Source organism: Siphateles boraxobius, unplaced genomic scaffold, assembly GCF_051911475.1.
Source record: "Siphateles boraxobius isolate OS27281-9 unplaced genomic scaffold, OSU_SipBor_1 29, whole genome shotgun sequence".
NCBI lineage: Eukaryota > Metazoa > Chordata > Actinopteri > Cypriniformes > Leuciscidae > Siphateles > Siphateles boraxobius.
This window is the reverse complement of record NW_027508908.1, coordinates 13,279,027-13,292,088: the sequence shown is the minus strand read 5'-3', so window position 1 is coordinate 13,292,088 and position 13,062 is coordinate 13,279,027. Positions and strand designations below refer to the sequence as shown.

The 13,062-nt window shown below is 35.9% G+C and overlaps 2 protein-coding genes across 4 annotated transcripts in view; both read right to left on the bottom strand.

Moving 5' to 3' along the window:
• Window positions 1-1,216: 1,216 nt before the first annotated feature.
• Window positions 1,217-10,504, bottom strand: hpgd (15-hydroxyprostaglandin dehydrogenase). Of its 2 annotated transcripts, none has more exons than XR_013207823.1 (7): window positions 10,270-10,385; window positions 9,927-10,050; window positions 9,115-9,221; window positions 7,396-7,492; window positions 2,927-3,003; window positions 2,500-2,698; window positions 1,217-1,783 (listed from the first exon to the last, which is right to left on the bottom strand). XR_013207823.1 is itself a non-coding variant. In XM_077246639.1 (7 exons), the coding sequence occupies exons 1-7, from the start codon at window positions 10,360-10,362 to the stop codon at window positions 1,660-1,662; spliced, it is 786 nt and encodes a 261-aa protein (XP_077102754.1). In that variant the 5' UTR covers window positions 10,363-10,504; the 3' UTR covers window positions 1,217-1,659. The 2 variants fall into 2 exon arrangements, 1 of the variants encoding a protein (XP_077102754.1); XM_077246639.1 differs by having other exon boundaries at window positions 2,500-2,663; window positions 10,270-10,504.
• A 468-nt stretch (window positions 10,505-10,972) lies between these two features.
• The window catches only part of glra3 (glycine receptor, alpha 3), a 76,936-nt gene continuing 74,846 nt past the window's right edge, over window positions 10,973-13,062 (bottom strand). For both annotated transcript variants that reach the window (XM_077246670.1, XM_077246671.1), the window contains one exon: window positions 10,973-12,958. In XM_077246670.1, the coding sequence (XP_077102785.1) occupies window positions 12,686-12,958 (273 nt within the window). In that variant the 3' untranslated portion in view covers window positions 10,973-12,685. The remainder of the gene's footprint in view (window positions 12,959-13,062) is intronic.

Here is a 13,062-nt window from a genome sequence, read left to right as displayed (position 1 = left end):
TGTTAGAATGAAACGGCATTGCTAAAAATAGGAGGAAGCTTTTGCCTGTTAACTAAATTTTAATGTTACACAATTTTAATGGGACACTATAGACATTCTATAATAAACATTGCAACTAAATGTCAACTAATTCTCAGAGTATTAGTAGACTTTAGTGGACTGTTAGGGTTACATGGTTTGGGGAGCATCAAAATAAAGTTTTAGCAGATATTAAGTATAGTCTATTAATACTCTAATGATAGCTGGCATGCAGTTGCAAAGTTACTTATAGTCAGTAGAATGTCTAAAGTGGGTCATCAAAATAAAGTATTAGGATATATTAAGCAGACAAACTAATAATTTAATGATAGTCAGTTGACACAGCTAAAAAGTTACTTGTAGTTTGAATGTATAAAGTGGACCATCGAAATAAAGTATACCAAATATTACACAATAATACTCTAATGAGAGTTAGTTGACATGCAGTTGCACAGTTACTTGTAGTTTGAATGTATAAAGTGGACCATCGAAGCAAATATCAAGCCAACCCAATCTCATGAAACAAGTCTCTATAGCACGCATTGTGTTTATCGTGCAATTTATACGCAAAAATTAGTTTTTACGTGCACATACGCATTGTTAACCCCTTGGGTAGGATTAGTGGTGTGGGGTACGTGTGTATTATACATTTAAATTAGTGGTGTGGGGTATGTGCGTATTACACGCCATGAAGTGCATATTATATTCATGCAAAAACTGAGTCATATGCACGTAATAACTAATTTTCGTGTATAAATTGCACGATAAATACAATGCGTTGACTCATTTCATGACATCAGGCTGATTAAGTCTAATACTCTAATGATAGTCAGTTGACATGCAGTTGCAAAGTAACTTGTAGTTAGTAGAATGTCTAAAGTGGACCATCGAAATAAAGTTCTACCAAATTTAAAATTGCAGGGCTCATCTATTTCTGGTAATGCGGTAAGCGGAGGCAAATGTGCAGATTCCTGGACATAAGGACTTCATTCCAGAACAGTGCAACTTAAAAATTTAGGCAGGAAAAAGTGTAAACAAATTAAATGAAAAATAAGAACATTGTATATAGGAGCTAATCCCCAAGTCTACAAGACGACAAGTAGATTTGAGGTTACGTTGATAAAACAGAGACTATGCAATTTAGCTGCAAGAAACAAACAAACAAATAAATAAATAAAACAAAAGTATAAAGAAATTATTTGCTTTATGTTTGCAGAAGTTTATTGTTTGATTTATACATTAAAAACCTTGGATATTCTCTCACAAATATCTCTATATATGTAAAAAAAAAAAAAAGGTTGGTTGACCACTATTGAGGTACGATAGACACAAAACAGTAATGAATTAGTAATAAATATGATTTTTTTTGTTTGTTTTTCTCAAAAGCAATCACTCACAGTTAAAGCAGTTATGTACAAAATAATGTTCAAGGGCATTACAAAAAACAAACAGGTTTAGAAAGAGCATGTACACCAGTATGCAATCCTTTTTGATTTTCAAAACTGATAAATGATAAACAGGAAACTCTCCTCTAACAAAATCTATACCCTCCCTATTTATTTCCATGTGTTTGCACTGGACTTCAATAAAATAAATGTTCTGGTGAGGAATAAACAGGACTGGTTTGATTGTTCATCACTCTCAAGCTGAAAGAGGCTCATAGGTGTGGAAGTGAATGCCTTTAGAACAGGTTATCTTCATCACGGCTCCATTTAGGCTTTCGTCTGTTATGATTCGCAGCATTCCTTCAGCAATAAAAGATGGTCTGTAGATATACACACAGACACAACATAATTTTACTATTTTGTCCTGCATTAAGTGAAACATTTCAGCCAAAAAAGTGGAATTTTCGAAGGCAAACACTCTGATTTAACAAGGCGATTCATTTTATTGTGTTGTAAAATCAGTCTATTGGCCTCAAACGTATTTTTTTCTATGTTCTTGTCAACATACTGTAACCTCAAATAACACATCATTCATGTCTGTCAACAGAGAGTTTGAGGAAGACATAACAGACATTTCAGAGAGAGAAAATAATAAAACATCCTCAGCTACACCACCAGCACCAGGGGAATAGAGTGAGTGAGGCAAAATGCAGATGCATGAAAAAAAGTATCATCTATGTAATACGGTAGATGATTAGTTTGGGTGGAGGTGTTTGATTCTGTTAAAATTTAAGCACAAAAATAGTGCAAGCAAAACATTTGGTCTAATCCACATTTAATCAGTGGGTGGTGCAAAATGGAAAGTCTACATTTCCCAGTAAAGCCAGGGATAAAGATTTAAAAGCATTAAATCCACTATCTATATTCGAACTGTAAAGGTCTGGAGTAGAAACATATTTGTGCCATTTTCTGGAGAACACTGTTGCTGTCTGCCAAAACAACTGTTAATTCAAGGGACTGAATACAACAAACAAAGCAAAACTACTAAGACAATCCCATCCAGAAGAAACAGGTAGTTCAACTGAGCTTAGCTTACTTAAGAACACCATACTTGTCGATCCTTTGTTTGAATTCATCTTTGTACTTGACAAACTTGCCCATTGTTTCCTCATGCTCCACAGTGCGGAGTAGTTGGGTGTCCACAAAGGCTGGGCACAGTGTGTTGATCCTCACTCCATAATTGCCCTGTTCAGATGCGTCCTGCCGACAACAAAACGTGTCCAAACACGGTCAGCCTAAATTACACACACAGCGCAAAGAATGTGTCAACACACACGAGTAAGAGGTCCTATCTGTGAGCAAGCACAACTACTCTCTCTTGGGGAGAAAGCTGGGCTGTTTAAACCGCACTGGGTCAGCCGGTTTGGTAGTCAGCTGGAATGTACCATATTTTAGGGAAATGATTTACATATGGTTACGGTAAACTTGGGGGTAAACTGACGAGACAGGATTGATGTACTCACTGCTATGGCTCGTGAAAATCCAATCACCCCATGCTTTGTTGCTGTGTACACTGGCTGGTGAGGAGAATGGAGAAATGCTGGGAAGAAACAAAACAAACATTAATCCGCCCCCAAAAAAGGATTCCATATGACCATGTCTTTTAAGCTCCAGAAAAAAGTAAAAAGTAGCCTGTGTGACTTGAGCCTTATACTCCTAGTATTCTAAAACCATATGGTATTTGTGTGAGCAACTGTCCAAAATGTAGGTCACTTCAGAAGAAATGAGATGAGTGTGATGTTAACACTGATTGAATCATTATGTCAGTGAATTTAACTCGAGAACCAGATCAGGATTTGTTCTTTTGGTTGGATTGGTTCTTTTCGGCCCACAAATCTGAGTTCAGGTCATTGACTCAACAGTTCCCAAGTTACAACACACTGGAGGTAAAGATTGTTAGGGAATAAAGACTAAAATTGTAATATATTCCCCATACATTTGAGGAGATGTGGAATATAGCACATGAGTCAATTGGATTGTTTTCATGGTGCAAGTTTTTTGTAACAGATCACTATGAACTGTCATTGTATGTAAAAGAGTTGTGTGAAAATTCTTCAGAATATCTTAGTTATTAATAATGATTATATTGCAATAAACATACATTTTATTTTATGTGAAAAGTTATTGGAGAAGTCAAATAGAACTATGTTTCCTTAGAGCGTTGAGTTTTTGTTATAATAAACAACATTTACAAGCCGTATCAAACTGAGGCAGCCAAGGCACGCCAGGTGCAAACAGCCGAGACAGTATTTACAATTAAGCAATTCTTGTGTGTTCTGGCTGAACAAATCTAAACACAACAGTAATGCACATCCAGAGAAAACACCACTTTGAAGGCTCTGTTCCCCATTCTGGCTGTTTAAACATCTCAGAGACCTCAAGATTTCTTGTCGTAAACATGTTAATTAAGGGGGAAGATCCTAATAAAAATTAAATCAAACAATGAAGTCCTACAACAAAGACATGTTTCAGCATGGATAAGTTACTTATTTCAGCTCTTGCCCTATATGCTCTATAACCAGATGCATATGATTATTATCTTTTTCCCAAAAGAGTAATGTATTTGAATTATGGGACCTCTATATTAAATACTAAAATTACTTTTGCTCCATGCTCTTCTGTGGGATGGTTTGAGGACAAATCATAATCATATAATTCATATTATATTTATAATGTTCTATTTATAGCCTTATCAGGTCTGTTTAATTTATTGCATTTGGTACTTGTGGATGTGAAACTGGATCTGACAACTCAGGGCAACCTAGTTTTTCCTCACAGTTTGAGATTTGCTCACAGCAATAATGAAAAAATGTACAGGTATAAGACAAAATATTTATTTACAATAAAAAAAATGTTTTTCAATTGTTTCCTAGTTTCTGATGAATAATTATTTGATGTACTGTCAACATTAATACTGATTCATTGGTGTTTAAGGAGGGTGAATCAGGCCTATATTTGAACTTCGTCTTACCATTGCTTTCTGATAAAAAGTTATGCAATTTAATGTGTGGTTAAACAGCAACAATATCAAGCTTCCAGCTTTGGAAGTGAGGGCAATGAGAGAAAGTGAATTGCCTCAACAAAATTCAAAAGCGTATTAATCTCCAGTTACAAGAAAATAACAAGAAATACCCCAAACTGAAGGAGTTGAGGATGCCAGCTTAACTCTCTTGGATACAGTCACTGGACACCTGGACCTTCCGAACTCATTTGTTAGGATTTTATTTATGGATTTTACTTCTGCTTTCAACACAGTAAACATTTGTCTATTCCCGAATTGCCTGCAGAGACTACAAGTTAACTCACTGAGAGGGCACTGAGATTGATAGGCATCCATCCTTTACTCAGCATGTGAATAGCATCTATAAGAAGGATCAACAGTGCTTATTTCTTTTGAGAAGGTTGCAGGGTTTTAATGTAAGACATAATCTCTTGATAGCCGTGTAACATTCTCTTGTTGAATCAGTTATGACCTTTAATATTGCATCCTGGTTTCATTTTCTTTCTGCTGAAAACAAGAACAAATGATCCAGAGTAATCAAACAGGCATCTAACATTATTGGGGCCCCGCAAATTCAACTTGTAGATCTCTATAACTGTGCTGTAAAGAGGAAAGCAGTCTCCATCATTACTGACCCCTCTCATCCTCTGTACCCATACTGCCATCAGGTTGCCGCTTTAGAGCTCATTTGGCCAAAAAAGAAAGTTTACAGGAACTCTTTTATTCCTACTGCAATTTCTATTTTAAATAAGACCAAAAAGTTTTATTAGTATATTATATTTAAGCCTTTATTTATTTATATATTTGTAAGGTACTTTCTTTGTATTAATTGTGTTTTGTGATGTGCGTGATTGTACTGTGTATATGTGAGCCTTTTAACCTAAGAGACATTTCTATCAGTGGTTGATAGATAATAAAGTTTTTTGAATTTGATTTGAAAATAAATTCCAGTAACAGTCACAAAGTGAGAGTTGTTCCACTCACAAAAAAAGGATAATCACTTGTGTTACATTAGTTAGAAACTTGAGTTGGAATAAGGGAAATAAACCATCCTTTATCCCATCTCTAAGGGAAATGAAAGCTGTATAAAATCCAAAGTCTAAAACCTTGTGGAGCATGTTGGGGGTTATAACAAGTTCACTGTCAGCCATGCACCATTCATCATCCACCATGTGCACACACACGTATATATACAAAATAATATTCATACTGTATCTTCAAAACAGTGCCCAGAATCAGTTTGTCTATGTCCAAACAGCTCAATGGCACCACAACACAGGTATCTGATGGCAGATGGATAGCCTTCCCTTTGTTGTCACAATAGTTATGCTGTTGATTTACGATTGCATTTTTTTTTTTCATCTTCTGGGGTGCTTAAATAAAAATCTGGTGATTTTTTTTAGTGTGAACTTGGATTTGCTTGTGTGAATATAGTCACAAAGGCAGAAATAGAGCACACGGGTTATACAACTTCAAAGCAAGGAGTGTCCCAGTAATGTACTGTAAATAATTAGTGTGAGACAGATCTTGAAATGTCTCACACTTTGCAATTTCCCAGAGACTATTGAAATGGCTATTCTCAAAAAGTTTTTGTTTATGCTGGCTCTTCTTTGATGCAGTCTTGGACTTAAAATACCCCATCATGGTCTCCTATAATAGATTAACATGCATCCAAGGTCAAAAAACACTTGAATTTTCTCAAAATATACATTGCTGCATCACCTCTTTTTTCACAGTGTCTGAAATGGTTCAATAAAGGATTCAGTCTCTCTAAACCCCTCCTTTCCGAGAGCCTACTCTGCTCTGATTGGTCAGTTGGCCCACTCTGTTGTGAAAGGTCTACCTCTTACAACGTGTGTCGAAAACAAAACGGCCATGGCTATATCTGGATTTCAGCTCCGGAGGCTGCTTCAGCACTTTTATACACAATGATACAAACAGTAATGATGGTGTCGGTTTTACCGTATCAACGACTGGACTTGTTGGCGACTCGTTTCAGGCAGTTCAGAATCGATTATTTCTTTGAATCATTATTCATGAATTTAAATCTTTGAAAATTTGTAGACCTTTTACATTCACAAACAGCTATATTACACGAGAGGTAATATCCCAAAAAAAATAATCATACTAGTGGAACTTTAATGCTGCCACCTACAGTGGTGGATGTATTAAGTTTGTTTATCAAATTCTGCTGCATCATACAAAAACATTGTTTATTTTATTTTATGTTAAAACTGCAATAAGATGATTCTTGGAGTCAATCTCAACTAACTTACATGCATTGTTAATGGTTTGTGCTGTACGTGTCTAGCTGCATTTCATTTGTATAGTCAGGTTTTTCATTTCATGTGAGTGTATATACATCATATTTCTCAGAAGCGATAATTATCTTGTTTAAAAACTTCTTTAGTTGGCCAAAAAGTCCATAGTGCATTTTAAAGCTGATACTTTTGTAGGTAAAGTGTCTCATTGTGGCATACTGCAATTATTGTTTTGCTTCACGCTCTTATGTTGTTTTGTTCATATTGCGTTCATTTAAAACTACATTCTTGGAAAAAAAAAGGTGTGCCCAAATGACCTGTTATGCTAAAGGTTTTGACTCTTTTACATCTTAATCATCAAGCAAGTAATTTATCTGTAATCTTCAGTAAGTGCACAGCATCATGTGATTTATTATTTAGGTGTAATTTTTCAAAAGTCTGTACAGATCCTTGGCAACAGACAGAACAAAACACATATTTGCTTTAGTGTGAGCAAACATTTGACTCATTCTATAGTTTGCTATTGATCATAAAAACACTTATGTAACCTTCTTGAGCACAATACTCTGTACAGGCTATATTCTTTTTAGGTTTTTTTTCTACTTTAAGGCTAACTTTAAAAAAAAAAGGCACATATGTTAGACACAAGATAAAGTTATCAGTAGCTTACCTGCCATAGATGAGACGTTGATGATAACCCCTCCTTCCTTTCCATACTCTTTACTCATGTGTTCTAGTGCTAAATATGTCCCCTTTATGACGGATGTCTGAGGAAGAAAACAGTTGTATAAATCTACTAGCACATAGTCAACATATGTTTTCTTAGGAGAATGAGATTATGTTGACATTGGCCTGCTATTATGAACTAACATAAATAAACATAAGTTTACTGCACCATGCCTATCACACTGCAGGGCATGAATAATTTTAAAGATCTCTAGATTATTTCATTTCATGTACTATTGTGAAATCTTTTGGACTAGAAGCATGTGTCACGGTGTGGTGCAGGCAGAAGAAGACAGAGAATAAAAAGTTCCAATGCAAACTATTGCTAACAATATAATTCAAACAGGTACAGACAGGCAGAAGGTTCACACACTCAGTAGGACTGAGATCAGACAATGAACAAGGCAACACACAGGGCTTAAATACATAGGGAAACAGATCAGGGAAACGAGACACAGCTGACAAGACTAAGGAGGTAACAGGTGAGACAGATTAACTAATGAGGGTTTACCATAGAAACAAATGAGTGGCGGGAAAGCAGAAAAAAGGAAGACATGTAAATAATGAAAATACAAACAAACACTGAAACGTGAAACAGGGGATCTAGTTTTGTTATGTGATTTTGTAACTCCTTTCCTGAAGTGTGGTTGAATGTTGTGCCCTAAGGCTCTACACTATCTGTGTAAATAATGTGTTCAATGAAACGAGGTTGAGTGGAAATGCAATAGTTTGTCATGATCTATCCAAGTGTTTTTTTTTTTTTTTTTTGTAAAAGTGATTTTTAACCCTTAAATGCATACCTCTGGTCTCTAGTGACCCGGGACATCAATCATTCACTACCCTCCTAATTCATTTTTTTAAAGTCAGACATCAATCTTTTTAGTATCCCTCAATCAATTCATTATAAACAATATAGCAAGAAAAAAATAATAAAATTATAGAAGGATGCATGTTTTTCCATTAATTTTTGTAAAAATTGTATAGGATCGCTAACGACCCAAGGTGTGTAACAGTGTTTTTTTTTTTGGTTTTTTGTACAGAACATAGAATATAAATGTATTAATGTAATTAAATCTTTGATAACTGAATAAGTGCAATTCACCTTTATTCTACAAAGTGACAATGTCTGATACACAATGATGAAGTGATGTTTCAATCATAGTTACGGCATGCAGAAAACAAAAGAATAGGAAGTATAACCAGCAAAACTTGAAATGGCACAGCGATTTACTACAAGTACTAAACACAATCAAATATTAGAGTAACTGTCACAATCAAATATTAGTCACTGTCACTTGATGGTGAATCTGGTGAAGAAGCTGTCAGCGATCAAAATATTGATTTTTGAAGATGTTGAAAATTATAGTTTTGAGAATATGTTTGAGATCGCGAATATGAGCCAGATGCTGAATGTACAGGGAAATGAGCTCTGATGAGGACAGGGATGATGATATAAAACATATGCTCAAACTGAACCCTTCCACGCTCCAAAAGGAAACAAAATATGCTTTATTTAATTATTCTGTAATTGTTATAGCAGGATAGTTTTATATTATCGCGACAGGTAGAGATCCATCCATGTTAGATATAGATCCGGGTCTCTAAAGACTAGAATATGTAATAATGATTAGCGAAACATTCATGCATTTAAGGGTTAACTCACCAAATTTACTTCAATGGTCTTTTCCCAGTTCTTCTCGTTGTTGATTCCAGCATTATTGATGACAATATCCAATCGACCAAACCTCTCTACTGTGTTTTGAAAGGCATCTAAAGCAAGAAAAATAGTTTCATGTTTTGATAATTGCTGGGTTGTGTTAATCCAAATTTGGGTAAAATATGGACAAACCCAAATGTTAGGTTAAAAATGTAATGTAAAAATTAACCCAATGGCTGGGTTTGTCCATATTTGATCTAAAGTTCGGTTAAAACAACCCCGCAATTATTAGAGTGAATAGTTCCACTTTTGACAGCAGTACAAAGTGGCTGTATCAAAACCAAATGCGCAATCCAGGTAGGCAGCTCACTAGGTTTTGAAATACAGCCAGTGTCAGCCTGCATGTGCCCTCACCTGACTTGCAGCTGCAGCATTCCACAAAGAAACATTTAATTAATCTCTGTAGTATGTGTGTCGTTAGAAACAAGTCTAACAGGAATGAACAATCTCCTCACCACTGACCCATAAACACTTGTCTTGGAGAAATATTAACAAAAGAACAAACATTTGATTGTGTTAAAACTTAAAAAAAAAAACTATAACATTCTTCAATGTTGACCTGGGGCCCTATGAAGGTCTACTATGACCTGATTAACTTCCCAAACAATGAGACTCTGTTCAGGAATAAGATGCGCTTCACATACAGGTGCGCAAATGAGAAGTGGATCAGTGTTCCGTTTAAGAAAACGATTCCAACCTCAGAGAAGATGTTAAATGCCATATAAGTAAAAGCCTATAAGTAAAAAGTAAGATTTTACCTTTAAGTTTCCCCGAGTCCGTCACGTCACACTGGATAAAAATACAGTTATCCACCCCAAACTGACCATCTAGATCACTTTTACATTCCTCTCCGACAGACTGGTTCAGGTCTACCAATGCAACCTGAATTGTCAAAAAGTAAATACATGAATAACGTAACGCTAAAACAAGTAGGCTAAACTATCTAAAGCCACTAAATGATGGATGATCAAATGGGGGGGAAATCGCCACAAAACAGACAACTAAATAGCTTAGATTAGTACAACTTTTCCCAATAGTTAATTTGAAAAATCCGCATTAAAATGTCCATTTTAAAAAATAAGATATTTGATAAAGCGAAACCTTCGCCCCGTTCCCCAGGAGATCTTCTACCACGGCTCTTCCGATGCCTTGCGCGCCGCCGGTGACCAGAGCCACTTTCCCGTGGAGAATCATACTGCTCACCGCCGGACGCACCGCGCACTGCTTTATGTAGGCGTACAGTCAGATGGGGGCGTGTAGATGCAGTACTACTACAGTAAACATAGACGACCAGGTGTCGTTTTACAAACTATCATTTTTGTTTGAAATCATGATTAGCCTACTAACATTTTTGTGAGCGCTCCGCGCTATACCTCTTTAATGCCCTCGGCAACAGTCGAATATCCAGTACAAGTACACACACGTAAAGTGAGAACATGAGCGCACCTAAATGAACGAGATACCAAGGATGCTTTTATAAACATCTTTATTTTTCAGTCTTTCTCAGAGGGCGCCTCAGTAAACCAAAAAAATAAAACTTTACACTTTACATTAGGCTATAGTCCACAGTGTTCATGATTAAGTTTAAATAGGCTACTGAAAAACTGTTTTGTGTGCCATTTTTGTTTTGTTTTATAACTGTTGACTTAGCTATAGGCTAAGCTATATGTGGACACTGTAGATTGTGACCAGAAACCTATTTGCAGATGTACATGGAAGAACATAGTCTCACCTGTTTTGATAGCAGCGAGAACATTTGGACTGACAGGTCAGATTAACATTTAAAAAATGCAGTACAACAGACTTAAGTTCATGCACAACATTTAATATATGAATATGTACAAAATAAATTACAACTGCTCTTGCATTATACTGTAAATGTCAATGCACTTCCTTTATCCATTCAATGATGAATGTGTGTGCCAAATGCTGATGTCAGATGGTGTTCAAAACACAACATTACAGCTCTATTTCATTTTAGGAATGTGTGAGACTATATGCTTTGATCATTTGTATGGCACAGTTTTCCAGCAGATTACTTTTATTTTCAAAGAAAAGGAAAAACATTTCTCCCAGACAAGGTTTCCATAATTATTATCATCATCATCATCATCATCATCATCATCATCATCATCATCATCATCATCATCATCATCATCATCATCATCATCATCACAAAAAAGTTTTAATAAACTCTGGTCCCAGTAATTTAACTGTTTTGAACAGTATTCAATATAAGTGAAAAGATAATTCTGAATTTCAGTGTTAAAAAATAAATATCGATAATATTGTTAAACATTGTTTCAAATAAATTTTCAGTATACCCTATGGATAATTAACATATCCTTAGAAGCAGAATTGAATATGGATCTCTCTTTTAGTAGAATTTAATAGCATCTATTCAAAATCAATTGCCATATAATCACCATTCATTCATGCAGTTAGATTAGTTTTAAACCACTCCATTTTTCTTTATTTTATTAATTTCGAGAATTTTTTTTTGCACTTCTATTTGAGTATTCTCAGAAAACCCATTGGCTGAAACTTCAGCCCACCTCTTTTCTCCATTCACGAATTTGCAACACATGTCTGACAGAATTCACTCCTAGCCGCATTATTTTGCAGTGGCATCATTAGCTTGAAGTAATTTGCAATGGTTTTCGAACAAAAATGCTTTGTTTGAGAAAAACTTCAGTTGTACTTGTAGAATGGTTTCAATTAGTCTATGGTTACTGACAGTACTCTACCCATTAAAGTTTTGTAAATGTGTTCTCTTGAAGCAGTTAATGTTAAGGTGTTCATTGCTGTAAACAGAATAGTCTCTGCTGGTTCAGGGTCATTCTTGAGATTTAGCTCAGAATGTTTTTTGGCCTGGATGCTGGTTTCTAGAGCTGGTCAACAATCAAGTCAGGACAAAATGATCAAGGGTACAATACGCGGACCAAATGCTAATAAAAACAATTCAACACTTCCTTACAAAATCATCAAGATTATATATTGTGTTTGGAAATTTGTATAATATACAGTTCTGCTCTTGCACTCTGATATAATACTTGCCATTATTCAATAGCTGTGTATCAAAAATACAATACAGAACATTGGCAGTAAAGCTTTAAGACAACGGAGTTGACAAAAAACAGTGCAAGACACACACATCTGTCTCTAAAGGAGCTGTAATTGGTGTCGGACTGTGCTCGTGTATTAAACAGGTGTGAGGAAGTTCTGTCACTTTTATTGTAGTTTGTTAAAGGACAGGTGTGTCAGAGGCCTTACGGATGCCTATCCATTGCATAGTGAGCGAGCGCAGTGTCCTTGAATGGGTGTACAACACAAACAAACTATGAAAGACACTTGAAAGTATGACTGAAAGTAACCACTGGTCCTTGACATTACAGTTTTTCATAGTCATTTTCAGAATTCAGCATAGATAATGGCAGGAACAGGAGTAATAGCATCAGAGGTCATTGATGCAGCTTGGGAAGTAAGTAATACTGTATCATATCACGCCATGTTCCATCTATTGCTTGTGCACATCCTCATGGCGTAGGATTTTGTACAGAACCCAATAGAAAATATTGAAAAACAAGAAAGCCAGTGGGAATCCGGCACGGGACACAGTGTCGATCTTCTTGGCTCGATCGATGAAGAGTTTTCTCATCTCCTCATGAGTCTTGCTGGCAGCAAGGGCTGGATCAGAGGGTGTTGGGGCCGCATTGTTAGCGGCTTTGGGCACAGCCCCGTCTTTCCCTGCATTGGGAAAGCTCAACCGGCTCTCCTGTACATCCTCCTCCTTAGCAATAGGAAAGGATACAAAGAGAGAAGCAATCAATACTCTAGTCTACATTCACAAAACCTGTTGCTTCCCTCATAGGGAATTTTGATAATAATGTGAAC